Source organism: Scyliorhinus canicula, chromosome 2 (genome assembly GCF_902713615.1).
Source record: "Scyliorhinus canicula chromosome 2, sScyCan1.1, whole genome shotgun sequence".
NCBI classification, from domain to species: domain Eukaryota; kingdom Metazoa; phylum Chordata; class Chondrichthyes; order Carcharhiniformes; family Scyliorhinidae; genus Scyliorhinus; species Scyliorhinus canicula.
The window spans coordinates 228,369,912-228,397,722 of NC_052147.1; the positions used below are offsets into that span (position 1 = coordinate 228,369,912).

A 27,811-nucleotide genomic window follows, 5' to 3' on the forward strand; every position below is an offset into this window, starting at 1 on the left:
TTTTTCTCTAGCAGTTCAAAATAAAACACAAAAGCACAAATCTGAAAATAGATAATAAAGTTTAGGATGCCTTGCTTTTGAATGTTTATTTTGTTTGTGGATTCAGCCTTGACGTTTAACAGTTTCTTGCATGAGACATTGTAATATCCAGCATGAGTAGTTTTCATCCTGTGGTGCCCAGGTTCCCCTTCTCTATTCTGCAAATTACTCGATGCATTCTGAAAATGTTGTTTGTTGAAATTATGCACTTTTTCTACAAATCGGATCCCGTGATGGTCAATACAAATTCAAATCAAGACCAAAAAGATGATTACTGAATAATATGCAAATGTAGAGACGATGAAACAAGTACAGCATATCAACATGATGAACGCATCCAAACCATTAAAATAATTATAGCACCTCCTTGATATGAGTGGGTAATTGAAGATAGTCATCATGTGTGTCCGTTTAAAGGTGATGACACGAGCATGAGACACATCTCATTTAGATTGGTCATTTTTCATTGTTCCATTAAAGCTTTTCCACGTGTTTCATCTATAAGGTTATACACTTGGGGACGGATATTCAAAGCAATTTCTGAGTCCCAAACCTCCGCAATCACTGTGTCGTTTATGCCTCGCTATTTTGAAATGTAAAGGCCTTAATTGAACCAGAGATGAGCTCAGCACCCAATTAGTGGCACCGAGCATTAGCAGGAGGTGGAAGCAGCCTGCAGAGTGCCAGCAGAAAAGGCAGATGGCAATCATGGTGGCGCCTGCCGCTACATTGCTGAAGAGAACAGGCTGCACCTCGGAGGGCCAGAAGTCTCACCACATTTTAAAGCGTGCATAAGACCAAAAGACATAGAAGCAGAATTAGGCCACTCGGCCCATCGAGTCTGCTCCGCCATTCAATCATGCCTGATATTTTTCTCGTCCCCATTCTCCTGCCTTCTCCCCATAACCCCTGATCCCCTTATTAATCAAGAACCTATCTATTTATGTCTTAAAAACACTCAGTGATTTGGCCTCCACAGCCTTCTGCGGCAAAGAGTTCCACAGATTCACCATCCTCTGGCTGAAGAAATTCCTCCTCATCTCTGTTTTAAAGGATTGTCCCTTTAGTCTGAGATTCTGTTTCTGCTTCTAGTTTTTCCTACAAGTGGAAACATCCTCTCCGCGCCCACTCTATCCAGGCCTCGCAATATCCTGCAAGTTTCAATAAGATCCCCCCTCATCCTTCTAAACTCCAACGAGTACAGACCCAGAATCCTCACCCATTCCTCATATGATGGTAACCTCCAGAGAATCGTGAACAAGGACTCCCAAGTCCCTTTGTGCTTCTGATGTCTGAAGCATTACCCCATTTAGAAAATAGTCTATGCCCAAATTCCTCCTTCCAAAGTGCATAACCTCACACTTTTACACATTGTATTTCATCTGCCACTTCATTGCCCACGCTCCTATCCTGCCCATATCCTTCTGCAGCCCCCATACTTCCTCAAAACTATCTGTCCCTCTCCAGATATTTGTATCATCTTCAAACTTTGTAATAGTGCCTTCAGTTCCTTCTTCCAGATCATTAATGTATATTGTAAAAAGTTGTGGTCCCAGCACAGACCCCTGAAGCACACCACTAGTCACCAGCTGCCATCCTGAAAAGACCACTTTATCCCCAGTCTCTACCTTCTGCCAGCCAGCCAATCCTCTATCCATGCCAGGATCTTACCCTTAACACCATGGGCTCTTAACTTATTCAATAATCTCCAATGCGGCACCTTGTCAAATGCCTTCTGGAAATCTAAATAAATCATGTCCCCTGGTTCTCCTTTGTCTAACTTCCTTGTTACCTCCTCAAAGAACTAACAGATTTGTCAGACATGACCTCCCTTTGACAAAGCCGTGCTGACTCAGTCCTATTTTGACTCAGTCCTATGGGTTAGGTGGATTGGCCATGCTAAATTGCCCGTAGTGTAAGGTTAATGGGGGGATTGTTGGGTTACGGGTATACGGGTTACGTGGGTTTAAGTAGGGTGATCATTGCTCGGCACAACATCGAGGGCCGAAGGGCCTGTTCTGTGCTGTACTGTTCTATGTTCTATTTTATCATGCACTACCAAGTACTTCGCAATCTCATCTTTAATGACGGACTCTAAAATATTAGCAATGAGGTGATGCACACGATCTTGCACAAGATTCCCATGTTCTGAAAATGTTCACCTCACATTAAAAACTTTTAAATTCTCCTCACATTCAATCCGACAGATGAGACATTTTGGAATTACAGTTGATCATATTAGGGGCAGCACGGTAGCATTGTGGATAGCACAATCGCTTCACAGCTCCAGGGTCCCAGGTTCGATTCCGGCTTGGGTCACTGTCTGTGCGGAGTCTGCACATCCTCCCCGTGTGTGCGTGGGTTTCCTCCGGGTACTCCGGTTTCCTCCCACAGTCCAAAGATGTGCAGGTTAGGTGGATTGGCCATGCTAAATTGCCTTTAGTGTCCAAAATTGCCCTTAGTGTTGGGTGGGGTTACTGGGTTATGGGGATAGGGTGGAGTTGTTGACCTTGGCTAGGGTGCTCTTTCCAAGAGCCGGTGCAGACTCGATGGGCTGAATGGCCTCCTTCTGCATTCTAAATTCTATGAAATTCTATGCCCTCCGGAAATACACCGTTTGAATTGTACCCAAATCCAACCCCATCTGCAATTGAAAATCCGAACTTGTATCTCTGATCATTGTGCATATTTGAGTTCTTTACTGCTTATATATTCTGAATCCATTCCTTGATGGAATTTTAGTGCTGTAGTGTTTGGAGTCTCAGACTATTGTTCCTGTTTGGCGTCTGTTGCTGCAATACTTAAAATCTCTTGATTACTTTTGCTACGAGAACATGTGTCAAAATAAATCAAAAATCAAAAACGTATGCCAAGTTTAACACTTAAACTCAAGCTGTGTGATGAAAAGTTACATGACAAATTTTAGGTTTGGTGAAAAGTCATTACAAAGGGCTTTTCATTTGGCTCCAATGTTCACTAGAAATACAATTTCAGAGTCTGGTGAGATGAATGAATTCACAATGCAGAACACAAAAATAAAATAAGATTGCTCCAGAGAAACAGCCATCTCACGAAGAAATTGTACTGTTATGTTCTTTCCCATTCGCAAATTGAAGCAATACATAAAGTTTCATTCAGTTGCACAAAAGCTGGAGCTTTACATTTGTTATTCTAATATAGCAGGTCATTCATTTGCTATCAGCTGAATTTCAGCAAGCTCTCATCAACTAAATTAATTCTGGCAATTTAGCTTGCATGAGGTTGACTTGTACAATATGGGAAGAACTGATGATTTCTTAGTCATTAAATGCATATGCTTATTGTCAAAAATCACATAAGTCTTTATGTTTCTCTCAGGTCTCAAAACCATCGTGGGTGCGCTGATCCAGTCAGTGAAGAAGTTGTCCGATGTAATGATTCTGACTGTTTTTTGTTTGAGCGTGTTTGCACTAATAGGGCTACAACTGTTCATGGGAAACCTAAAACATAAATGCGTACAATGGCCACCACCTGACAGCTATTTTAGTGCAAGTAACAGCTCTTTATACCTGAATGATACACTGGCGAATGAGACAGATTTCAACTATGATACCTACATTGAAGATGAAAGTAAGCACTTAGTGTTCATATTAACCCATTTTTTGGTACATAATTGAGTCATGCACCAGTCCTATATTTGTTCCTAAGTTTGAAGTCAAAGATGAATGAAGATTTGAGAGGAAATATTTTCCCAATGTACAGTGTGAGAACAATAAAAATGACTGGAGAATAAGGGGGGAAAAATTGCATTAATTTACTCATCTTGACTATGTTCTAAAAGCTGAACAAATAATGCTTCTGAAGGGCCTCTCCATACAATGCCATGGTGCCAGTGCCTTGAGAAGACCACAGGCTGGACTTTATGTTTCTCCTCCGGTCATATTTTTGACAGGCAGGGGCATGTAAAATAGTGCAGGTGCCATCCCACCTTCCCACCCTCCCCTGAGGTCATCCCCATAATATGGCAGATGGGCATGAGCCAAAATCAGCAGCACATCAGTAATATTTAAATGAACAATCAAGGACCAGTTGAGCTTGTTAGCAAGACAGTTAAGCCTGATAATGCACTGTCCACACAACACTATGGGAGGGTGCAACCCTTTTGTTTTTAAACATTGTTTGAAAAAACCCTTCTTAAAGGGGATACAATCTTTGGGAGGCAGCCTTTGTGCATCAAGGGGCAGCCCGCCTAAGAAAGGGTACCCCCTCTCTTCCTACTTACCGGCTCACCAAACCCCAGCACACCCTCTCCCCTGTCTCCCCTCCCTAAACTGGCCGCATCCTGCCTGCCTAAAATCTATTAGGCCATCTTCTTGTGACTGTTTGGAGGATCGGCAGTGCCCACTATTACACTCTTGGCGCTGTCAGGATTGCTAGAGTTGGCAGCTAATCAGGTTGACCAGTAGCTCCTGAGGGTGTCCTCCCCAGCGAGGGACAGAAATCCCATTATCAGACAATTTGTCTTGCCTGCAATGCGTTAGGGCTGGTGTGATATGCAGCCCTCCGTCACTCCAGTCACACATCAATCTTAGGGTGCATTTCTGGAGTGCAGGTCGGAATACATTACCAATATTCTATTAGTGAGCTGCTGGGCTTGGCTCTCCATGACAGTTGCCACTCTTTTTAATGCAGGACGCCACTCATTCTGCAGAATGGGTTGTCACAGCACTTGTGGCCTGAATGCCTTCTCTGTTGTCTTTGACAGTGCACACAAAGCTGTCTGGATTATTTTGCCATATTTCCACATAACCTGGCTGTATATCCAGCATCTGCCGCCTGATAGACAACCCCAGAGGCTCATTACCAGACTGGAGATCTTCTTGTGAAAAATCTTCAGCCTCCATCTAGTGGAGGTGTCACAGTCCTGAACCAGAGATGCCTTTAAATGGGTGACTGTGATTGCCTTTCAGCCCACGACCTGCCTCCTCTGTCCCTGGTGTCCCGTGTCTCCTTGCCGATGGGGTGCGCTCTCTCTCTCTCTTCCCCCTCCCAGGACCTCAGAATTTTTATGGTTCAGAAGGAGATCATTTGGCCCAACCTGTTTGCACCGGCTTTCATAAAGAGCAACTCATCTAGTTCCATTCTCCTGCCTTCTCCCTAAACCTTCTATATTCTTTCTTTTCAAATAACAGTACAGTTCCACAAAAAAGTATAATTCCCCTTCAAATGCTTCAACTAAACCTGCCTCCACCACACTCTTACGCAGAGCACTCCAGACCCTGGCCACTCAATCTGTAAAAAAACTTTTTCTTGTATTACATTTGCTTCTTTTACTGATTGTTTTACATCAGTGCACCCTCGTTCTCGATCCTTTCAGGAGTGGGAACAGTTTCTCTGTGTATTCTAACTAGACCCCTCGTGATTTTGAGTACTGTTATCAAATTTCCCCATACCCTCCTTTTCTCCAAGGAAAACAGCCCTAACTTTGTGAATCTATACTCATACCTGAAATTCCTCAACCCTGAATTAATTCTCATGCACCATTTTTGCACCCTCTCTAATGCCTTGGTGATATGCATAGTAATGTATATAGTTGGATATATAACCTCCAACCAGCAGGTGGGAACAGAGATCCACCATGTGACTCCAGAGAGCAGGTAGTTGGTGGTAAGTCGTATTGGAGGACAGTTACATTAGACATAGCTCCAGAAGAATTCACTTACCATTACTGTTTGTAACACAGTTTCTTTAGTTATCTTTCCATGTGTTCATTTTGTCAATAAATCATCTTACTAGTAAAGAATTAGGTATTCTGTGTGCATGTTTCCCACGGCTACAGCACAGAACATAACATGGAACCAGGCGTGTTGAACAATTAAAGATAAATTCGGAGAATATGGGACAAAACAGATTAGAGAGAGAAAAAAAGGAAAATGCTTCCATCTGCCTGGTAAACTACAGACAACTGGAACTCAACACATGGAACAACTGTGAAGTTTGAGATGGAAGGTCTGAAGGCCCCGCACCAGTTTCAAGGCACTGATCATGTAGGCAAGAATTGGTGTGTTTTTAAACTGCAATTCAAGCTCTAGGTTACAGCCCTTTGACTGCAGGTACAGCTTGACGTGAAGTGTATTGTGTTGCTGCTCAAAGTAGCAGGTCCTCAAGCGATCAAAATTCATAACACCTTTGTGTTCGACTGTGAAGCAGAAAGCAAGAGCTCCTACGAAGTAATACAATACTTTGATCAACATTGCTCACCGCTCCCCCCCCCAAAACTGAAACATTTGAGCGTTATATCTTTTGGACGCATACTCAGAAGGCTGGCGCATCGTTCGATAGTTTTCTACCCAACTTGCGGGTGAAGGTGCAGTCGTGCAATTTTAGTACTTTAAAGTCGTCGATGATCCACGAGTGTTCGGGATATCAATTGACAAAGTATGCGAGAGGCTATTAAGGGAAGATGAGCTCCGAAAGCTAGTGATTCGAAACAAACCTGTTGGACTTTAACCTGGAGTTGTCTGACTTCTTACTGTGCCCACTCCAGTCCAATGCCGTCATCTCCACATCATGGCTGTTAAGGGAAGATGAGCTTCAACTAGAAAACAGAATCATGATTTGCCATGCCTGCGAGCTAGCTTCACAGCAGATGTACGTGCTCAATCTGAAACATTTTTGGCACCAATGTGGAAGAAGACACCAGCATCATAACCATTGTGATGTAGTTGAAACGAAACGTGGTCCCAGTGAAGGCGGACGTTTAAAGTGATCGATCGGGTCCGCCATTTTATTCCAGTGATGCGGTAATTTGCCTTGAGCATATCCAGCATTTTGGAAGGTTTTCCAAGTGTGACAGAGCAAATCACTTTGCGAGGCAATGTTTTTCATGTCCAACAGTGGACTAAACAGGATCAGTCACCGTGGTTGATGAGATGTGCATTGAAGATCGGTTTTGTTGATCTGATTTCAACTGAGGACACGATGAGTTTGAATATGCAAAGTGAAGACGTCTTACTTACCAGTTACAGTAATAGTGATGGTGATGCCGATACCATGTAAGACATGTGGACAATTCAATTGATGCTGAATGGTACTGTAGTAATCCACGGGAGGCAGGAGTTCCGTCACCACACCAATATTTATTTACAATAACGATATTACAGGAGCAGCTACAAACAGTGCTGCTAGCAGTCCAGTCAACTTAAGACTGGCTCACAAAGCCTACACAGGTGATTATATGGGCCCCCTCAATGAGCTATCATTGAGGGAGCTCATACTCCAATTGGCCAACCAATAAAGCCAATTGGAGTTCATTACACCCCTCCCCCCCCCAAGGTCCGAGGAATTCCTGCCAGCTGGCATTCCTCTGAGCTTCTTCCTGCTCCTCATGTCTGGGTCTGTTACCTCTGTGTCGTCCGCCGGGTCGTTCTCCGAAGTGGGCGGGGTGTACGTTATAGGTGCCCGTCTTTTCCTTGACGACCACCTTGGAAGTTGTTCTTCCTCCTCCTCGAGTCCATCTCCGACTCTGGTGACTGGATGACGGGGTCTGGAGAAATTGCTTGGGGCTGGGGTGTGGGTATCCTTTCCGTCTGGGCTATCCCAGCTTGAGGCGGTCCTGCTTGGCCTGCCTCCAGGTGTGGTTCCGCTGCCCTTATTTGGTCTAGGTGTTTCTTCAGCACCTTACCTCCTATTGAAACCTCATAGGATATGGGCCCTGTTTGGGACTCTACCGTGCCTTTGACCCACGTTGGTCCATTCCCATAATTCTTGACCCAAACCGGTGCCCCCACCTGGAAGTGTCTCTGCTGCCGACTATTATCATGCCCCCTGCGTTGGGCCTCCTGTTGTTTCTCAGAACGCGACTCAGCCTCGTTCGCAGCCGCCTTCCCATTAAGAGTTAAGCTGGCGGTATGCCCGTTGTGGAATGCGGTGTGGTCCTGTAATCAAACAGCCAGCGGGAGAGCTTTGTGTCTATTGACGCTGCCAGCTGCTTCTTGAGTCTCGCTTTAAGTGTCTGGACTGCTCTCTCTGCCAGGCCGTTGGTCGCTGGATGGTAAAGGGCCGTTTTGATGTGACGGACTCCCGTTTTCCTTCAGGAATTTTCCAAATTCCCCATTTGTGAATGCCGTTCTGTTGTCCGACACCAATACTTCCGGAAGTCCATGTGTTGCAAACGAGGCCCTGAGCTTTTCAATTGTCGATGCTGTGCTTGCTGTGTTTACCCAGTGGACGTCCAACCATTTGGAGTGGGCGTCCACTATGACCAAAAACATTGAGCCCATGAAAGGGCCGGCATGGTCAATATGCAGGCGGGACCATGGTCTGCCTGGCTATTCCCACGGGTGCAATGGCGCCGCTGGTGGCACTCTTTGCCCCTGTTGGCACTCCTGGCACCGACGTACCAAGGCTGCTATGTCTGTGTCCAAACCTGGCCACCAAACGTAGCTTCGAGCTAGCATCTTAATTTTAGACACCCCTGGGTGTCCGTGATGTAACTCAGTTAAGATTTCCTGACGGCCTTGAGCTGGGACGATTACCCGGGCTCCCCATAATAGGATACCGTCTTCTACGGTTATTTGGTCCCTTCTGCTCCAGCATGGGTGCATCTGGGGCTCCACTGGCCTTTCCAGTTCCCCTGTTAGCAGTAAATGCTTCACCTTGGCTAAAACTGGGTCTTTTTGCGTCCACAACCGAATATGTTGTGCATCTACTGGTAGGGTGTCCAAAATATTTAGAGTCATTACTGTCTCCTCTACTTTTGGTATTTGCGGCGGAGTGTCCGGGAGGGGAAGTCTACTCAAAGCATCTGCATGTGCTACTCGCGTTCCCGGTCTGTGCTCCAGAACTATCTATATGCCGCCAGTAGCAACGCCCAGCTGATGCAATCGGGGGTATTGACCTGTCTTATTTTAATATTATATAATTGTTCCCCTTTGGAGGAATAATATTATATAATTGTTCCCCTTTGGATGGGGCGTCTAGGTTGTGTACTTCCCTGCGTCCCCACCTGCTATTCCTCTTTTGCCACCTCCTTCTAGGGTTTCTGTCGCTGTTACCCCACTCTGTCTGGTGTCAGAAACGGTCCTTCTCTGTTGGGGGAGCCTCAGCCGGTACTTCCCTCTGTCTCCAGTTAGTCCTGGCAGACTTGGGGGAAGTTCTGGGGTTTTCCTTTTTCCCTCTATTCCTCAGGTTTTTCCTGAGAGCGGCTATCTGGTAGCAGGACACGTTGTGATAGTCCCTCTCACAGGTATCTATCTCCATTGGCGTGCCCTGTAGTTCCTGCGCCCCACTTGCTGCCTTTTCTAGGGACACTGCGAGCTGTAACGCCTGCCTGCAGTCTAGCTCCGTTTCCGCCAACAGGCGTTTCTGTATTGTGAGGTCGTTTATACCACACACTAACCGGTCCCGAAGCATTTCATTTAGCGTCGGGCCGAACTCACATTTCCGCCAGCCTTCTCAGGCGGGTCAAGAAATTTGTGACTGACTCCCTATCTTCCCGCTTCGCTATGTAGAATCTGTACCTACGCAAAATGAGGGGTGGTTTTGGGTCGTAGTGCTCTTTCACCAATTCTGTTACTTCTTGGAAAGTTTTCGTGTCCGGCGCAGCGGGATAAGTCAGACTACGTATAATGGCGAAAGCGGAGTGTCCGCACGCCGACAGCAGGATAAGCCGTCTCCTTTTGTCCGTCAGTATATCATTTGCCCAGAAGACGTAACACATTCTCTCCCCATACTGGGACCAGTCCTCAATAGCCGGGTCGAATGCCTCTAACCTCCCAAAAAACGGCATTTTTAAAATGGCAAGGCTTACCCTCCGAGTGCGGCAGCTGGTCTCCGCAAAATTCGTAGTTTACCTCGTTGCCACTGTAGTAATCCACGGGAGGCAGGAGTTCCGTCACCACACCAATATTTATTTACAATAACGATATTACAGGAGCAGCTACAAACAGTGCTGCTAGCAGTCCAGTCAACTTAAGACTGGCTCACAAAGCCTACACAGATGATTATATGGCCCCCCTCAATGAGCTATCATTGAGGGAGCTCATACTCCAATTGGCCAACCAATAAAGCCAATTGGAGTTCATTACAGGTACATTGATCAAATGCAAGCTCGACACGGGAGCAAAAGCCAACCTTATCAGTTTGTCAGATTTGAATGAGCTGCGAGTTAAACCAAAAGTCAATCAAACAAGATGACAGAAAGGCTATAATGGGAATGAGATTGTGGCATTGGGAGCATGTGAGCTCGAGGCATGGGTACACAACAGAAGTCACATCATACCATTGACCATTGTGGTCATGGACCGCCAGGCTATCATAGAAGCGAAAGCGTGTGAGAGACTTGAGCGGCTGTACATTCTGGACAGCACTGCGACAGAAGATGAATGCAAATGACAACGAGAAGAAGAAAAGGAGAAGGCAAAAGGAATTCTAGAATTTTGGTTGATAGTTTCAAAAATGTGGATTTGCTCAGTGACATGGGACAGGAGCATGATGAGCTTATCTTAAAGCATTTACAAGACTTAAAGGTGAAATTTTCAGATCCTGGACAGCCAATGAGTTTTACTCTGAAGTTTTAAGTTTGAGCCAAATGAATACTTCATAGACGAAGCAGTACCAAAAACTACAAGATGGAGTCGCAGCCTGATGAGTCAGATATTTTCTTCTTTGATGGACCAGAAATTATAGGATGTACAGGATACCAGATCGGCTGAAAGAAAGGAAAAAACATCAAAATGAAGACTATTAAAACAAAGCGGAAGCATAAGGGTCGGCGCACTGGTAGAACAGTCATTAAAACTGTACCAAATGTCTCTTTCTTCAATTTTATTAGTCCTTCTGCAGTTCCAGAGGATTGGGAACTGGATGAAAGTTCTGCAACAAGACTCGATGCTGTCTTTGAAATTGGTCACTTCTTGCCAGAACACACAATTCTATGAGCAGTGTTACACTTCACAGGAGAAGCTATTGTAGACAATGATGATGATTACGATGAGGAAAGTGAAGAAGCGAATGATGAGCCAGAAGAGGAAGACCATGAATGTTTATTTAGTTTATTTGACATCAGTGAAAGTGAAGAGGTAATAACAAGAAGCATCCAATCTATGCAGGAGAAAGATGACTGTGAAAGCTCTAAGATGGAGTGAGCAGAGGTTGAGTCAGATTGCAACAGCAGATAAATTAGCTGGGAGCAAATCAACAGAAAGCAGCCAACAGGCAACTGGAGAACATTTTGGAGAAATTGCCTCCAGAAAAGTAGGATGAATTATCCTATGCCCACGGAACTGTTCCTGCAGTGGATTCCCAAGTACTCGAGGCAAGTCCATCAAAAAGCCTGTAACAAGAACAGATGGATACATCTTTGTGCAGTTCTCCAACAACCGACAAAGCATGTATTGTTTTATCAGATGAGGATGTGCCACTAATTGAGACTAAAACACGAAATGAAGAAGTATTACATAATGTTGAGGACATTGACCGAGCTAAGATACCGGAATGCAAGGGTTTTCAGATCATTCCTGAAGTCACAACCTTACTTGCAACTTCGAAAGTTTCCAAAAGTATGCCGACACTAGATGCCTCACTAATTGATGGGCATGCAGTAAAGCGTTTGAGCCATGATCAATCAGAACTCCTCAATCCAGAAAAGTATCCAGAAACAGATATTATATCAGAAGAGCCAGAATCAGCTATTAAAGCAGACGATCCAGAAATTGCTATTACAGCAAAAGACCCAGAAGAAGCTATTACAGCAAGCGATCCAGAAACAACTCATCCCTTGGCCGAAACCAGTGGTAAGAATGGTGCTCTAGGTGCAGAGGCTGATGTAATTCTAGACCGTACCAATTTCACGGTTGATGCCACTAAAGCTAAGAAGAAAAGGAGAAGGAAAGAGCTGATTATAAAAAAAAAGGAAGGGTAAGAGGAGAGTCAAGGATACTGTCTATCAGCCGGTTAGCAGCCGCGACAGTGAAGACATGAGCATGGGCAATAATGTACAAAAACACACACTGAGCAGGAAGCATCATTTCAAAATGCTGAAAGAGTCGGTAACTCAAAGACCAGCCAGAAAACCGTTCTTTCGAAAAATGAAACAAGATCACGTATTTGGTCAATGCTCAGGAGACCAACAAGAAGATGTCAAAACCTGAAAGACTGAATGTATAATGAACACATTTGAAATTGTTATGCACATCATGTTTTGTAAAACAGTTATTTTCGTATATGTGACATGTTTGAAATTGTTATGCATGTCATGATTCAAGGCACAGTAATATCTGCTAAACATTCACATTTCCAAATGAAGTGGGGGGGGGGGGTGGTGATAAGCATTTGCATAGTAATGTATATAGTTAGATATACGACCTCGACCAGCAAGTGGGGACAGAGATCCACCATGTGACTCCAGAGATCGGGCAGCTGGTAGTATGTCGTACTAGAGGACAGTCGCATTAGAAGTAGCTCCAGGAGAATTCACTTATCATTACCATTTGTATCATAGTTTCTTTAGTTTTCTCACCACGTGTTCATTTTGTCAATAAACCATCTAACTAGTAAAGAACTAGATGTTCTGTGTGCATCTTTACCCCGGCCACTATACAGAACGTAACAATGCTTTCCTAAAGCGTAGCACCCATAACTGAACGCAGTACTCAGCTGAAACTGACTTATACAAATTCAACATAACATAATAATAATATTTTTTCTCAGTGTCATAAGTAGGCTTACATTAACACAGCAGTGAAGTTACTGTGAAAATCCTCCAGTTGCCACACTTTGCCACCTGTTCAAGTACACTGAGGGAGGATTCAGAATGTCCAATTCACCTAAGAAGCACGTCTTTCGGGACTTATGGTGGGAAACCGGAGTGCCCGGATATAACTCATGCAGACACGGAGAACGTGCACAGACAGTGACCCAAGTCGAGAATCGAACCTAAGACCTGGCGCTGGGAAGCAACAGTGCTAACCACTGTGCTACCGTGCCATGCTCTTCCTTGCTCTTGTATTCTATGCCTCTATTATTAAGGTCCAGGGTACTGCACGCTTTATTAACTGCCCCCTCAACTTGTCCTGCCACCATCACTGATTTACTGAGAACACTCACAAACAGATTGAAAAACAGCTTCTTCCCGCAGTTACCAGACTCCTAAATGACCCTCTTATGGACTGATCTGATTAATATTACACTCCTGTATGCTTCACCCGACAGCAGTGTCGATGTATTTACATTGTGTACTGTGTGTTGCCCTTTTACGTATTTTCTTTTCACGTACTAACTGATCTGTTTTGAGCTGCATGAAGAAAAATACTTTTCACTGTACCTCGCTACATGTGACGATAAACAAATCCAAATTGTACATATACACCCAGGTTTCTCGGCTCCTGCACCCCTTTAAAGTTGTACCCCTTATTTTGTATTGTCTCTCCATGTTCTTCCTTTCAAAATTAATTATTTCACATTTCTCCACATTGAACGTCATGGCCGGGATTCTCCCCTACCCGGCGTGATGGAGTGGCGTGAACCACTCCGGCGTCGGGCCACTCCAGAGATGCGGACGTCTCTGCACATTTAGGGGCCAAGCCCTAACATTGAGGGGCTAGGCCTGCACCGGAGTGGTTGGCGCTCCGCCGGCTGGCGTAGAAGGCCTTTGGCGCCACGCCAGCCGGGGCCGAAGAGACTTCGCCGGCCGGCGGATGTCCGCGCATGCGCCGGAGCGTCAGCGGCTGCTGACGTCATCCCCGCGCATGCGCAGGTGAGGGGGTCACTTCCGCCTCCGCCATGGTGAAGACTATGGCGAAGGCGGAAGGAAAAGAGCGCCCCCACGGCACAGGCCCGCCCGCCGATCGGTGGGCCCCGATCGCGTGCCAGGCCACCGTGGGGGCACCCCCCCCGGGGCCAGATCGCTCCGCGCACCCCCCCAGGACCCCGGAACCCGCCCGCGCCGCCGGCGTGAATCAAACCACCTACCTTACCGACGGGAGAGGCTTGACAGCGGCGGGACTTCGGCCCATCGCGGGCTGGAGAATCGCCGGGGGAGGCCCGGCGACTGGCGCGGTGTGATTCCCGCCCCCGCCGAATCTCTGGTGGCGGAGACTTCGGGACACGGCGGGGGCGGGATTGCCGCCGGCCCCGGGCAATTCTCCGACCCGCCCCTTATGCTACACCTGTCCGCACATTGCACCAACTTCTTTACCTCCCTTTGAAGTAGCAGCTATCCTCCTCAAAGTTCCCAATGCTTTCAAGTTTTGTAACCTCAGTGAACTTTGAAATTGTGCCCTGCCCATCCAAGGTCTAGTTCATTGATATATTTCGGGAAAAGCGAGGGTCCCAACACGCATCACGAGGGAACTCCACTACAATCCAATGTCAATTTGTGTAATTCCAGCAAAGATTACTGGATAGTAAGAGTGGGAGTTCAGCCCAATTTACCTCATGATACACTTGGGCAACCTAGCTGAGAATAGTTAACTAATTACAGACTGAAGATTGAAACTGGAATGTTCCAGTCTACTTAAACATGGTTAAAAGATGGTCTCAACTGGGAGTTTAATGTCCAAGGGTATCAATCTATTTGGAAGGACAGAGTGGATGGTAAGGGAGGTGGTGTAGCTCTGTTATTTAAGGATGACACCCTGGCAGCAGTGAGGGATGACATCGGTGCTATGGAGGATAAATTGAATCCATTTGGGTGGAAATCAGGAATAGTAAGGCGAAAAAGATAGTAGTAGTCTATAGGCCACCAAATAGTAACATTATGGTGGAGCGGGCAATAAACAAAGAAATAACTGATGCATGTACAAATGGCACAGCAGTTCTCATGGGGGATTTTAATCTACATGTCGATTAGTTTGTAGTTTAGCTCTGGTTTAGGGCTGGTTTAGCTCACAAGGCTAAATCGCTGGCTTTTAAAGCAGACCAAGCAGGCCAGCAGCACGGTTCGATTCCCGTACCAGCCTCCCCGGACAGGCGCCGGAATGTGGCGACTAGGGGCTTTTCACAGTAACTTCATTGAAGCCTACTCGTGACAATAAGCGATTTTCATTTCATTTTCGTTTAACCAGGTTGGTCAAGGCAGCCTTGAGGAGCAGTTTATAGAATGTATCCACGATAGTTTCCTGGAACAGTATGTAATGGAACCTACGAGGGATCAAGCGATCCTAGATCTGGTCCTGTGTAATGAGACAGGATTGATTAATGATCTCATAGTTAGGGATCCTCGCAGAAGGAGTGATAACAATATGGTGGAATTTAAAATACAGATGGAGGGTGATTACGATGGGATGAGGGCTTGGGTAGACTGGGAGTAAAGACTTTATGGTGAAACAGTTCAGGAACAGTGGAGAACCTTCTAAGCAATTTTTCACAGTGTTCAGCCCAAGTTTATACCACCAAAAAGGAAGGACTGGAGAAAGAGGGAAAATCGACCGTGGATATCTGAGGAAATAAGGGAGAGTATCAAATTGAAGGAAAAAGCAGACAAAGTGGCAAAGATTAATTGGAGACTAGAGGATTAGGAAATCTTTAGGGGGCAACAGAAAGCTACTAAAAAAGCTATAAAGAAGAGTAAGATAGATTATGAGAGTAAACTTGCTCAGACTATAAAAACAGAGTAAAAGTTTCTATAAATATATAAAACAAAAAAGAGTGGCTAAGGTAAATACTGGTCCTTTAGAGGATGAGAAGGGAGATTTAATAATGGGAGATGAGGAAATGGCAGAGGAACTGAACAGGTTTTTTGGGTTGGTCTTCACAGTGGAAGACACAAATAACATGCATGTACAAATGGACTGATGGAAAAAGGCTATGACAGGTGAGGATCTTGAGACAATTGTTATCACTAAGGACGTAGTGATGGGCAAGCTAATGGGACTAAAAGTAGACAAGTCTCCTGGCCCTGATGGAATGCATTCCAGGGTACTAAAAGAGATGGCTAGGGAATTTGCAAATGCACTTGCAATAATTTACCAAAATTCACCAGACTCTGGTGTGATCCCGGCTGATTGGAAAATAGAAAACGTGACACCATTGTTTGAAAAAGGAGGGAAGCATAAAATGGGTAATTATAGGCTACTTACCTTAACTTCGGTCGGAGGGAAGATGTTGGAATCTATCATCAAGGAAGAAATAGTGAGACATCTGGATGGAAATTGTCCCATTGGGCAGACGCAGCATGGGTTCATAAAGGGCAGGTCGTGCCTAACTAATTTGGTGGAATTTTTTGAGGACATTACCAGTGCGGTAGACAACGGGAGACAATGGATGTGGTATATCTGGATTTCCAGAAATCTTTTGACAAGATGCCACACAAAAGGTTGCTGCATAAGATAAAGATACATGGCGTTAAGGGTAAAGTAGTAGCATGGATAGGGGATTGGTTAATTAATAGAAAGCAAAGAGTGGGGATTAATGGGTGTTTCTCTGGTTGGCAGTCAGTAGTTAGTGGTGTCCCTCAGGGATCAGTGTTGGGCCCACACTTGTTCACAATTTACATAGATAATTTGGAGTTGGGGACCAAGTGCAATGTGTCCAAGTTTGCAGATGACACTAAGATGAGTGGTAAAGCAAAAAGTTCAGAGGATACTGGAAGTCTGCAGAGGGATTTGGATAGTTTAAGTGAATGGGCTTGGGTCTGGCAGATGGAATACAATGTTGACAAATGTGAGGTTACACATTTTGGTAAGAATAACAGTAAAAGAGATTATTATCTAAATGATTAAATATTAAAACATGCTGCTGTGGAGAGGGACCTGGATGTCCTAGTGCATGAGTCGCAAAAAGTTGGCTTCCAGGTGCAACAGATGATAAATAAGGCGAATAGAGTTTTGTCCTTCATTGCTAGAGGGATGGAGTTTAAGACTAGGGAGGTTATGCTGCAACTATATAAGTTGTTAGTGAGGCCACACCTGGGGCGGCATTCTCCCCTACCCGGCGTGACGGAGGGTCCCGGAGTAGGGGAGTGACGCCAACCACTCGGGTCGGGCCTCCCCAAAGGTGGGGAATTGGCCAGCCCCGCGCCGGAGCGGTTGGCACCAGAAGACCGGCGCAAAAAACCGGTGCCCCCGGCAGCTGGGCTGGCCGAAAGGCTTTCGCCGGTCCGCACATGCGCCGGCAGTGACGTCAGCGGCAGCTGGCTGCTGACGTCACTGCCGGCGCATGCGCGATGTGGGGTTCTCTTCCGCTTCTGCCATGGCGGAGGCTGTGGCGGCCGCGGAGGAAAATAGTGCAGCCAGGGCACTAGCCCGGAGTCTGAGCGTGGGGCCCCGATCGCGGGCCAGGCCACCATGGGGGCACCCCCCGGGGTTCGATCGCCCCCCCCAGGACCCCGGGGGCCTGCTCGCGCCGCTGATCCCGCCGTTCCAGAGGTGGTTCAAACCTCGGCGGCGGGAGAGGCCTCCCAGCGCCGGGACTTCGGCACATGCGGGCCGGAGAATCACCACAGGGGCCTCTCCGATCAGAGTGGCGAGATTCCGCCGCCGCCACTTCCTGGGTGGCGGAGAATCTCTGCCACGGAGGGGGCGGGATTTTAGGCGGCCCTAGCGATTCTCCGACCCTGCTGGGGGTCGGAGAATTTCGCCCCTGGTGTATTGTGTTCAGTTTTGGTCTCCTTACCTGAGAAAGGACGTACTGGCACTGGAGGGTATGCAGAGGAGATTCACTAAATTAATCCCAGAGTTGAGGGGGTTGGATTACGAGGAGACGTTGAGTGGATTGAGACGGTACTTGTTGGAAGTTAGAAGGATGCGGGGGGGGGGATCTTATAAAAACATATAAATTTATGAAGGGAATAGATATGATAGATACGGGGAGGTTGTTTCCACTGGCAGGTGAAAGCAGAATTTGGGGGCATAGCCTCAGAATAAGGGGAAGTAGATTGAGGACTGAGCTGAGGAGGAACTTCTTCACCCAAAGGGTTGTGAATCTATGGAATTCCTTGCCCAGTGAAGCAATTGACGCTCCTTCATTGAATATTTTCAAGATAAAGATACATAAATTCTCCCATCGGGAGACTAAGGGCGAGATTCTCCGCAAATGTGGAGAATCGTGAAGGCTGCCGTGGGACAGGCCATGACCCACGGCAGCCTTCACGCCCACTTCCGGGGCCGATTTCCCCCCACCCGGGGGGGGGGCTAGGAGCGCAGCCCCGTGCATCAAGGCCGCACGTCAAGCGTCACGCCAGCTGTCGTCGGCCGCGCATGCGCAGGTTGGACAATGCCAACCCGCGCATGCGCATTTGGCATCTTTTCCCTCAGCCGCCCCGCAAGACGTGGCGGCTTGATCTTGCGGGGCGGCGGAGGGAAAAGAGTGCGTCAGTTACGGACGCATGGCCCCCTTGGCACGGCTGTGGTACTGCCGTGCCAATCGAGCCCCCAGATGCCCCAAACGGGCATCTGGCGCCCGTTTCACGACGGCAGCGAGCAGGTGTGTTTGCTGCCATGTTGAAACGGGCGTGAAGGCCCGGCCGCTCGGCCCATCGGGCTCGGAGAATTCGTGGCGTGGGTCGGGGGGGGGGGGGGGGGGGGAGAATAGCGGGAGGGCGTGAAAAATGTCGGGAGGCCCTCCCGCTATTCTCCCACCCGGCATGGGGGGCGGAGAATCACACCCTAAGTGCCGACGGCAGAGTGAAAACAAGAGTGTTTCACTCCGGCGTTGGAGGCCGCTCCTCGCCCCCTATTCTCCCACCCCCAGGGGGCTAGGCGTGGGACTGCATCAATTTTGCGCGCCGCGTAAATTCTGCGGCCGGCACTGCGTAAATGACGTCAGCTACGCATGCGCGGTTGTCGTCCTCCCCGCGGGCGCCCCGCAAGACATGGAGGATTGATCTTGCGGGGCGGCGGAGGAAAAGAGTGTGTCCTTTACAGACGCTGGCCCGCCGATCGGTGGGTACCGATCGCGGGCCAGACCCCTACTCGATCCTCCCTCCCCCCCTCTCTCTCCCCCCCCCCCCCACAGGCCGCATACGCAGCGTTCGCGCGCTGTTCACGCCAGCAGCGACCAGGTGTCGTTGCCGCCGGCGTGAACCCGTGGGAATGGGCAGGCCTCTCGGCCCGTCCGGGCCGGAGAATCGCCGCTCGCATGCTACAAATGGTGAGCGGCGTTTCTCCAAGTGGCCTGTGGTGAAACGCGGCAGGCCGTTTTGGGGGGGGGGTGAATCGCGTGCGGGTGCCAGGGCGGCCTGGCGGGAATCGCCCGGCACTCCAGCGATTCTCCCACCCGGCGTGGGGGCAGAGAATTGCGCCCGTAGTTGTTTGAAGAATAAAGGAATAAAGGGTTTACGGTGTTCGGGCGGGAAAGTAGAGCTGAGTCCACAAAACATCAGCCATGATCTCGTTGAATGGCAGATCAGGCTCGAGGGGCCAGATGGCCTACTCCTGCTCCTAGTTCTTATGTTCTTAAGTGGTACAGTTACTGACTCGATAAGCTTACCAAGTTATCAGGCAAGATGTACATCACCATTTGTAATTGTGATGTCCAAGGAAGTTCAATTTGTAATTCACTGCCACATAAATGTTGCAAAATAAATGGATTATAATCATGAAACTTATTAAATTTAAAGTGAAATGCATGTTGTCCTAGGTTTATAGGCAGATGCATTTTTAGGAGACTACCAAATAACCTTTGCTGCCATTTAATCAACAGCAAATTACTATTTCTTGGAAGAAGCCAAAGATGCACTACTTTGTGGTAATGGCTCAGATGCTGGGTAAGTTATTGTATTTTATCATTGTGCGTTTTGCGTGTTTTAGATTAGAATGCAAAAGTCAATTGTTATATTTGCAAATATTTATTGGAGAATAGTTTTTAATCCATTGGATAGAGGTTTGCAATAACTGAATTTAATGGATTCAGATGATGTCTTAGAATGAGAGCTTGCAAAAATCATCCAAATTCACTAATTGTATTATATTTGGCAAATTTGTGTTTGCATCTGAGGTGCATTATTGTGTACAATAGTTATATTGTTTTGGCATTAATGGGTAGCTGTGTTGTGATAACATCAACTATAGCTCTGTGATCTTATACCCACCAGGAAGATCTTCTACAATGTATGAGGTCTTGAGGAATGCCATGATGCACTAGCTTTTGTGACTAAAAATTCAGGCATATCACTTCATATGATAGGCAAACCAATGTTGCAGAAGTATCTTTGTTGACATGATGCTATAACTAATATAACAAATTAAAAAGTTATTCAAATTTTAATTGTGCTATATATTATTTCATATTTTATTTTTTAGTCAATGTCCTGAGGGATATATGTGTCTGAAAGCTGGAAGAAACCCTAATTATGGTTATACCAGCTTTGACACATTTAGTTGGGCATTCTTATCATTATTTCGGCTGATGACTCAGGACTTTTGGGAAAACCTTTACCAGCAGGTAAGCAGGATTTATCGTATCATGTATCGGTGCAGTAGAATATTTACAATGCTATTCAGTAGTATAATATGCAGATTTAATTTCTATAATTTATTGGCTATAATTAGAACAATCACAATAGAATAAAAGCCTGCTATTGGCTGGCTACCACTGGAAACAACATGAGTTGTCCTTTCAGCCTCACACCAAATGCACGACCAATCCAAGTATTTTCAACTAAATGTGTAGATAAGAAATGAATGCTTCTACAAGATGTGAAGTAATCCAACAGTAACACATTTAAGTATCCAATGTACTTTCAATAACCTTGTAGAACGTTAACCTGTTTAAAGTTGACCCATTTAACATCAGCTAGTTCATGGGGATCTGCATTCTGGTTTAGCATTGTAAGATTCATTTGTGAGTCATTTCCCATTAGCCTGATGCAGAATTGCATGACCCGTTTAGTTCCATTTTGGAGCATCCTGTCCTGCTCCCTGACCCTTTCTCTTGCTGCTGACCCTCTGACTTACGGCTTCTCCCATTCGTGCTGTTGACCTTCCAACGTGTGGTCCCTGCTGCTCTATGACTCATGCTTTTGCCAGTCCTTCCCCATGTCGAACATCCCGCTCCCTGATTCTCCCGCTCGCTGCTTCCATCACCCGAGCCAACCAGCCTTCCAGTTCAACCTTCCAGCAGGTTATACCGCTGTCTGCTGCGCACATTTCCACCACTCCTTACTGCAATTGTGTCCCCAGGGTCCTAGAGTTGCTGAAGCTACTTTTATCCAGGTTCACTTCTTGAAATATGCTAGTCCTGTGCAAATCATCCTCCTTCTTTCATGCTCAAGGCTAAGAACACCATGGAGTTATTTATTTTAAAGTGACTTGAGTTGAAGACTTAAGTCGAAGCTGCTCCTTCTGACTCTCCCTCATCATCTCCAGAGCTCTCACTCACAGCTAAGATTCAGGAGATGGAAGCGTTGAGTGGGAGCATTAAAAAAAAAATCAATTATAACAGTCCCAGCTTGGCACTTCTGCATCATCAGAACCCACACTTCCATAACCCCATAACTCTGGTCTGGATATGGATCTGGAACTCATGAACAAGTTCAGGAGCGAGAAGCAGATAGTGGGATGGTAAGAGATTGGGAGCTTCAGTGAGAAGGTGAGTCCAGAAGTGGCAGAGGATGCAAGTTGCAGTATCAACTGCAAAAGGGTGGGTTAGAGAGCGGCAGAGGCCACATATCGGAAGGTCAATGAGAGGAAGGGCCCACAGTGATCTGGAGGGTCAAAGAGCAGGAGGTTAAGAAGCAGGGTCGCAGCAAGTGAGAGAAAGTAGAAAGTTACCATAGCTCTCACGCCGGTTTGGAGAATAGCGGGCCGCGTATATTTTCACAGCGACGCGGTTCTGACGCCCTCCCGCTATTCTCCGAACCCCGCACAAACTACACGTCGGCATTCCCGGCAAAGGCCTCGAAAGATCTCCCAACACGACCAGAAGTCCGACTTATTGGCCCCCCGCTATTCTCCGGCCCAAATGGGCCGAAGTCCCGACGTCCTCACGCCATGTTTTCACGCCGGCCAACACACCTGCTTTTCAAGTTCGTCAACCAGTCGTGCTGGCTGACGAGAGCTTCGAGTAGGTGAGCGCACCGCTCAGCGCACTGCTGGAGTCTGACCACAACAGGGAAGGCATCTCCGAGAACGGGTCCAGAGCGGGGGGGAGTGTGGGAGACTGAGGGGGGAGTGGGGGAGACGGAGGGGGGAGTGGTGAAGACTGAGGGGGGAGTGGGGGAGACTGAGGGGGGAGTGGGGGAGACGGATGGGGGAGTGGGGGAGACTGAGGGGGGGAGTGGGAGTGGGGGGGTAGGGAGAGAGTGAGCGAGTGACTTGTCCAACCCCCGTTACAAAATGTCTGCCACCATGCCATGGCGTGCCGGTCACGAGGACACGGCCGTTGGTTGCCCTGTGGCTTACGGCCACAGGCCACTGACGCACCGGTGAAGAGGACGTAGTTAACTGCCCGTTGGATGCAGAAAGTGAACAAGGGTTAGGCTGCCCGTGTGTCAGCAGCGCGACCAGGCCAGTGGGACACACAGGTATCCCGTGGCAGGTGGCTGCCGAGGTGTCGACTAACCTCCGTCTAACATGTCCCGTTTCTCTGCCCCCCACCACCCTTTTGTAGGTTAGCACAATGTCTGCGAACAGAACGGCTATGTTCTGCGCAGTGGTTGGCGCCGCTGCACTGCATTTGGAGATGGAGCAGCATCCACAGCCACAACCCGCAGTGGATGCAGGGCCAGCTGCAGCAGCAGAGGGTAGGGCCGAGGAGTTGCCAGTCGTCGAGCAGCATGGGGGGGAGGAGGAGGAGGTGGAGGAGGAGAGAGTGAGGGTGCAGCCACGGCACCAGAGGCGACGACCAAGGCCGATCTCTTTCCTGACAACGACGGACATCACCTGCAGGAGGAGACTCCGGCTGAGTAGGCGGACGGTGATACATATCTGTCACCTCGAGGCGCACCTCGCCCCACGTGGAATGGGGGGAGGACACGCGATCCCGGTTGCCATCAAGGTGACGGTCGCTCTTAACTTCTATGCGACCGGCTCCTTCCAGTCTCCGAAGGGGGACCTCTCCGGGATCTCCCAGTCATCGGTCCACAGGTGCATCCGGGATGTGACCGACGCCCTCTATGCCATCGCGGACCGCTACATCACCTTTCCCGAGGACCGAGCAACTCAAGACTCACGAGCTCGTGGATTTGCCAGCGTGGCCGGGATACCAATGGTGCAGAGGGCAATCGATTGTGTTCACGTCCCCATGCGCCCGCCTGCAGGGGACAGGGAGGTGTTCACAAACAGGAGCGGGAGATACTCCATGAATATCCAGGTGGCATGCGACCCCCACATGACGTTCATGAACGTCTGTGCAAGGTTCCCAGGGAGTGTGCATGACTCCTACATACTGGCGCAGTCGTACATCCCTGCGATGTTTGAGGGACGTCCCCCCCGGCTGAGGGGCTGGTTGCTAGGCGACAGGGGTTATCCGCTGAGGTCTTGGCTGATGACGCCTATACGGAGGCCTCAGACCAATGCGGAAACCCGATACAACGAGGCCCATGCAGCAACCAGGGGTGTGGTGGAGCGCTGCCTTGGCCTCCTGAAAATGAGATTCAGGTGCCTGGACCGCTCTGGAGGGGCCCTGCAGTACCAGCCCGACAGGGTCGCTCGCATTGTTGTGGTCTGCTGTGTGCTGCACAACATCGCGATGCAGAGGGGGGATGACCTGCTGCAGGAGGCGGAGGGAGAAGCCAGTGGCAGTGGTGCCAGCACAGAGGAGGAGGAGGAGAGGGAGGAGGAGGAGGAGGAGGCTGGCAGAGTGGCAGGCGCACTACGCAGACACGGCCCAGGTGCTGGTGATGTCCAGCAGGCGGCACGACGGACCCGGTGAGGACGGTGGGCACGCGACGCCTTGGTGGCAGCATGGTTCATGCGTCGCATGCGACGTCCCCGCTGAACACCAAACCACCACCTACATCACTAGTCATGCAGAGGGTCAACACACAACTGCCCCCCCCCCCACCCCCTCTCAGTGTACACTGCTCCACTTCGACATCACCCTGATCACTGGGTCCAGACGGTATGGCACAACATTGATGGCTGTGTCAGCGGGTGTGATCAGTGCCATGTGGAATGATGACAGCCCGCTCTGCGATGAGCTGTGAGCTCAGAACCGTTAGAGAGAGTCTGACCCATGGCAATAGCTGAACCATCCACCTTGGTGGCCGCTGAGTTCGTCATGGACACTCCATCACGTGCCCGCGTGTGCTAGCTGTGGGAGGGGGTGGGGGGAGGGGCAATGACTACACACCCGGCTGCGAATCGCCCCCTTCGACTCGTTTCTCCTTCGGCAAGCGTTTCCTGGGGCGACCCTGCCTTGATTGGCCAGGCTGCTCTGCGGGCGTCTCGGGTGACGTTGTGCTACCCTGCTCTGCCTGCTGCCCACCTGATGCACCAGGGATGGGATGGGGGGAGGCCGAGAATTCCGGGACGTCCCGTGGGCCTCACTTTGGGACAGAGGTGCGAGCGGGGAGGTGCCCCGTCGCGCCACCGACACCTGGCGCTGCCAGTCCTGGAGGCCTGCAACGGTATCCACCAGGATCCGAAGGTTTGCAGAGACGGAGTCCAGGGAGTTAGACATTCCCGCCAGGGACTGTGCGATCTCAACCTGTGAGTGCACGACGCCATCCAGCACATGTGTCAGGCGGTTGATGCTCTCCGCGACTGACTGCTGGGACTGTGCCATCGACTGCTGTGACTGTGCCATGGCGTGCTGCGACTGGGCCATGACCTGCTGAGACTCGGCCAAGGCCCGCAGTGCGCCGGCAATGTCGTGTTGGCTCTGGCGCATTGCTGCCTGTGAGAGGGCAACCCTGTCCAGGGCCGAGGATGACGCGTGCACATTAAGCCCAATGCCTTGCATAACCTGACCCATTGCCTCCACCGCGGATGCCACCCGTGCGGTGTCGGCCTGGGTTGCTGCCATGAGCGGCACCACTCCCTGCTCGTGGACGCGGTTCGACTCCTCTAACAGCGTCTGCAGAGTCTGGAAGACAGCCCTCATCCCATCATTGTGTCCCTGGGTTTCTTGATGCATCAGCTGTGCGGGTGGGTTGGGAAAGTCCAGGAACTCGGAAAACGTCTGGGAGCCTGCTGGATGCTGGGCCTGGCCTCCGCCAGTCCGGGCCCTCGGCTGCTCCGACCTCCACCTGTTGTACCTGCTCAGCTGTGATGTGCGACCCAGACTGTGACCCAGGAGCCTCATCACTAAATAGCCCAACCGGGGTGAGTGCCTCTGGGATGGTGGATGGTGTGGGAGATAGCTGTGCAAGTGGGCAGGGTGTGTGAAGGGACAGAGGATGGGGGAGGTGTCCAAGTGGGCAGGGCTTTAAAGGGACAGAGGATGGGCGAGGTGTCCAAGTGGGCAGGGTGTGTGAAGGGACAGAGGATGGGGGAGGGGGGGTATTTGACATGCAGGGTTGTCTCACTTGTTGCAGCTCCTTCCGCCCAGCAACTACTTTCCCCTCTACTCAACAACTACTTTCCCCTCTACTCAACAACTACTTTCCCCTCCTCTCAGCATCTACTTTCCCTTCTACTCAGCAACTACTTTCCCCTCCACATAGCAGCCACTTCCTCCTTCACTCAGCATCTACTTTCCCCTCTACTCAACAACTACTTTCCCCTCTACTCAGCAACTACTTTCCCCTCCACATAGCAGCCACTTCCTCCTTCATTCAGCATCTACTTTCTCCTCTACTCAACAACTACTTTCCCCTCTACTCAGCATCTACTTTCCCCTCCGCTCACAGCTACTTTCCCCTCTTCTCAGTAGCTGCTTTCCTCTCCGCACAGCATCTAATTTCCCCTCCAGCATCTACTTTCCCCTCCGTTCAACATCTACCTTCCCCTCTGCTCAGTATCTACTTTCCCCTCTGCTCAGCAACTACCTTCCCCTCCATTCAGCATCTACTTTCCCCACCGTTAAGTATCTACGTTCCCCTCCACTTAGAATCTACTTTGCCATCCGTTCAGCATCTACTTTCTACTCCGCTCAGCATCTACTTTCTACTCCGCTCAGCAACTACTTTCCCCTCTATTCAGCAACTACTTTCCCTTCTATTTAGCAACTACTTTCCCCTCCGCTCAGCAGCTACTTTCCCCTCCACTCAGCAACTGCTTTCGCCTCCACTTAGCAGCCACTTTCCTCTCGCTCAGCATCTACCTTCACCTCTGCCCAGCAGCTACTTTCCCCTCCTCTAAGCCGCTGCTTTCCCCTCTGCTCAGTATCTCATTTCCCCTCCATTCAGCATCTATTTTCCCTTCCGCTCAGCATCTACTTTCCCCTCTGCTCAGCAACTACCTTCCCCTCCATTAGCATCTACTTTCCCCTCCGTTAAGCATCTACTTTCTACTCGGCTCAGCAACTGCTTTCCCCTCCGCTCAGCAACTACTTTCCCCTCCGCTCAGCAACTGCTTTCCCCTCCGCTCAGCAACTGCTTTCCCCTCCGCTCAGCATCTACTTTCCTCCAATCAGAAACTGGTTTCTCTCACATCTGCTGATTGGCTCACCAGTGATCCTAGCAACAGCAAATGTGCTGAGTTTTGATTGGAAGAGGAATTATTTGAAGAATCTTCAAATTAACTGGCAGGCATTTTGAACATGTGTGGATCGGCCTGCGTGTTGAACAAGCATGCTCTATACCATTGCTGCGGACATTACCTACTCCCACCCACTCACTCTATGTGTGTCCTTCCCTGACCTAGGACTTAGCTGCGGGTCCCCTCAGAGAACTTTATGTCCCACCTTACCTGATATATTCAATATTTTATTAGATTGTTAGCAATTAATCAGACTTGGTGACTGTAATTTGGAATAAAATCTTTAAAAAGACCCGTAAAAAAATTGAACCCATCACATTGTTTAAAATGTTTTTTCATACCCTTTTGCAAATGTTTTTTGCCGCTTAACGAAAGTGACATAGTTACAACATATCTATAAAAATCTTTGTCTCCAAATACCATCAATAACATTCTTACCCCAAAATTCCCACGTTCTGGAATAGCTTGGTTTTGACATTTATATTCTTCTAAGATCTATCACTGTGTCAGAAATATTTAAATGTGTTGAAATATTTGAGAATTGATTATTACAGTTAAAAAGTTATTAATTATTGTGTTATATTAGTAATTACTTATAAAGCTGATTTTTCTATGTTTTTGTATCATTTACCTTGCACCCTTCTTAATTCTAGTTTTGTGATTAATAAATATATCGAATTTGTCAAAATGGCTCACCGAAGAAAAACAAGGGAGAACCTAACATTTTGTTTTATCAGACCCTGAGGGCTGCTGGCAAAACATATATGATATTTTTTGTGCTGGTCATCTTCCTGGGATCGTTCTACTTGGTCAATTTGATTCTGGCTGTTGTTGCCATGGCCTATGATGAGCAAAACCAAGCTACTTTAGAGGAAGCTGTGGAAAAAGAGGCAAAATTTCAGATGATGCTTGAACAGCTTAAAAAACATCAAGAAGAAGCTCAGGTAGAATCTTTACAATTGCAATTCCATAACACGTACTAAAATCGCCAAATTGCATTATGATAATAATTATAGCAATCTGTATCTAACTCTCTTGTGGCTTTGATGGTTGAATAGCTAACAATAATATTTTTAAAATTAATATATGTTCAAAACCATTACAATCACTAATTGTGGGCCTCTCACAGTCTATTTATTAAACATTGTACATTCAGCGTACATTTTTTTTAACTCAACACAAAAATCTGGCAATTTCTCCTCTCAACAAAGACTTAAGTGACACTACAGGCCAGAAACAGACTCAAAAGTCCAGATTTTTGTGTGGGCTTG

At 48.2% G+C, this 27,811-nt stretch overlaps 1 protein-coding gene across 14 annotated transcripts in view; it reads left to right on the forward strand.

Annotated features, from left to right (window-relative positions):
* The window catches only part of scn1laa (sodium channel, voltage-gated, type I-like, alpha), a 379,612-nt gene that overhangs the window by 161,932 nt on the left and 189,869 nt on the right, over window positions 1-27,811 (forward strand). For all 14 annotated transcript variants that reach the window (XM_038789700.1, XM_038789708.1, XM_038789701.1 and 11 more), the window contains 4 exons: window positions 3,397-3,648; window positions 19,660-19,723; window positions 20,259-20,400; window positions 27,278-27,484. In XM_038789700.1, the coding sequence (XP_038645628.1) occupies window positions 3,397-3,648; window positions 19,660-19,723; window positions 20,259-20,400; window positions 27,278-27,484 (665 nt within the window). The remainder of the gene's footprint in view (window positions 1-3,396; window positions 3,649-19,659; window positions 19,724-20,258; window positions 20,401-27,277; window positions 27,485-27,811) is intronic.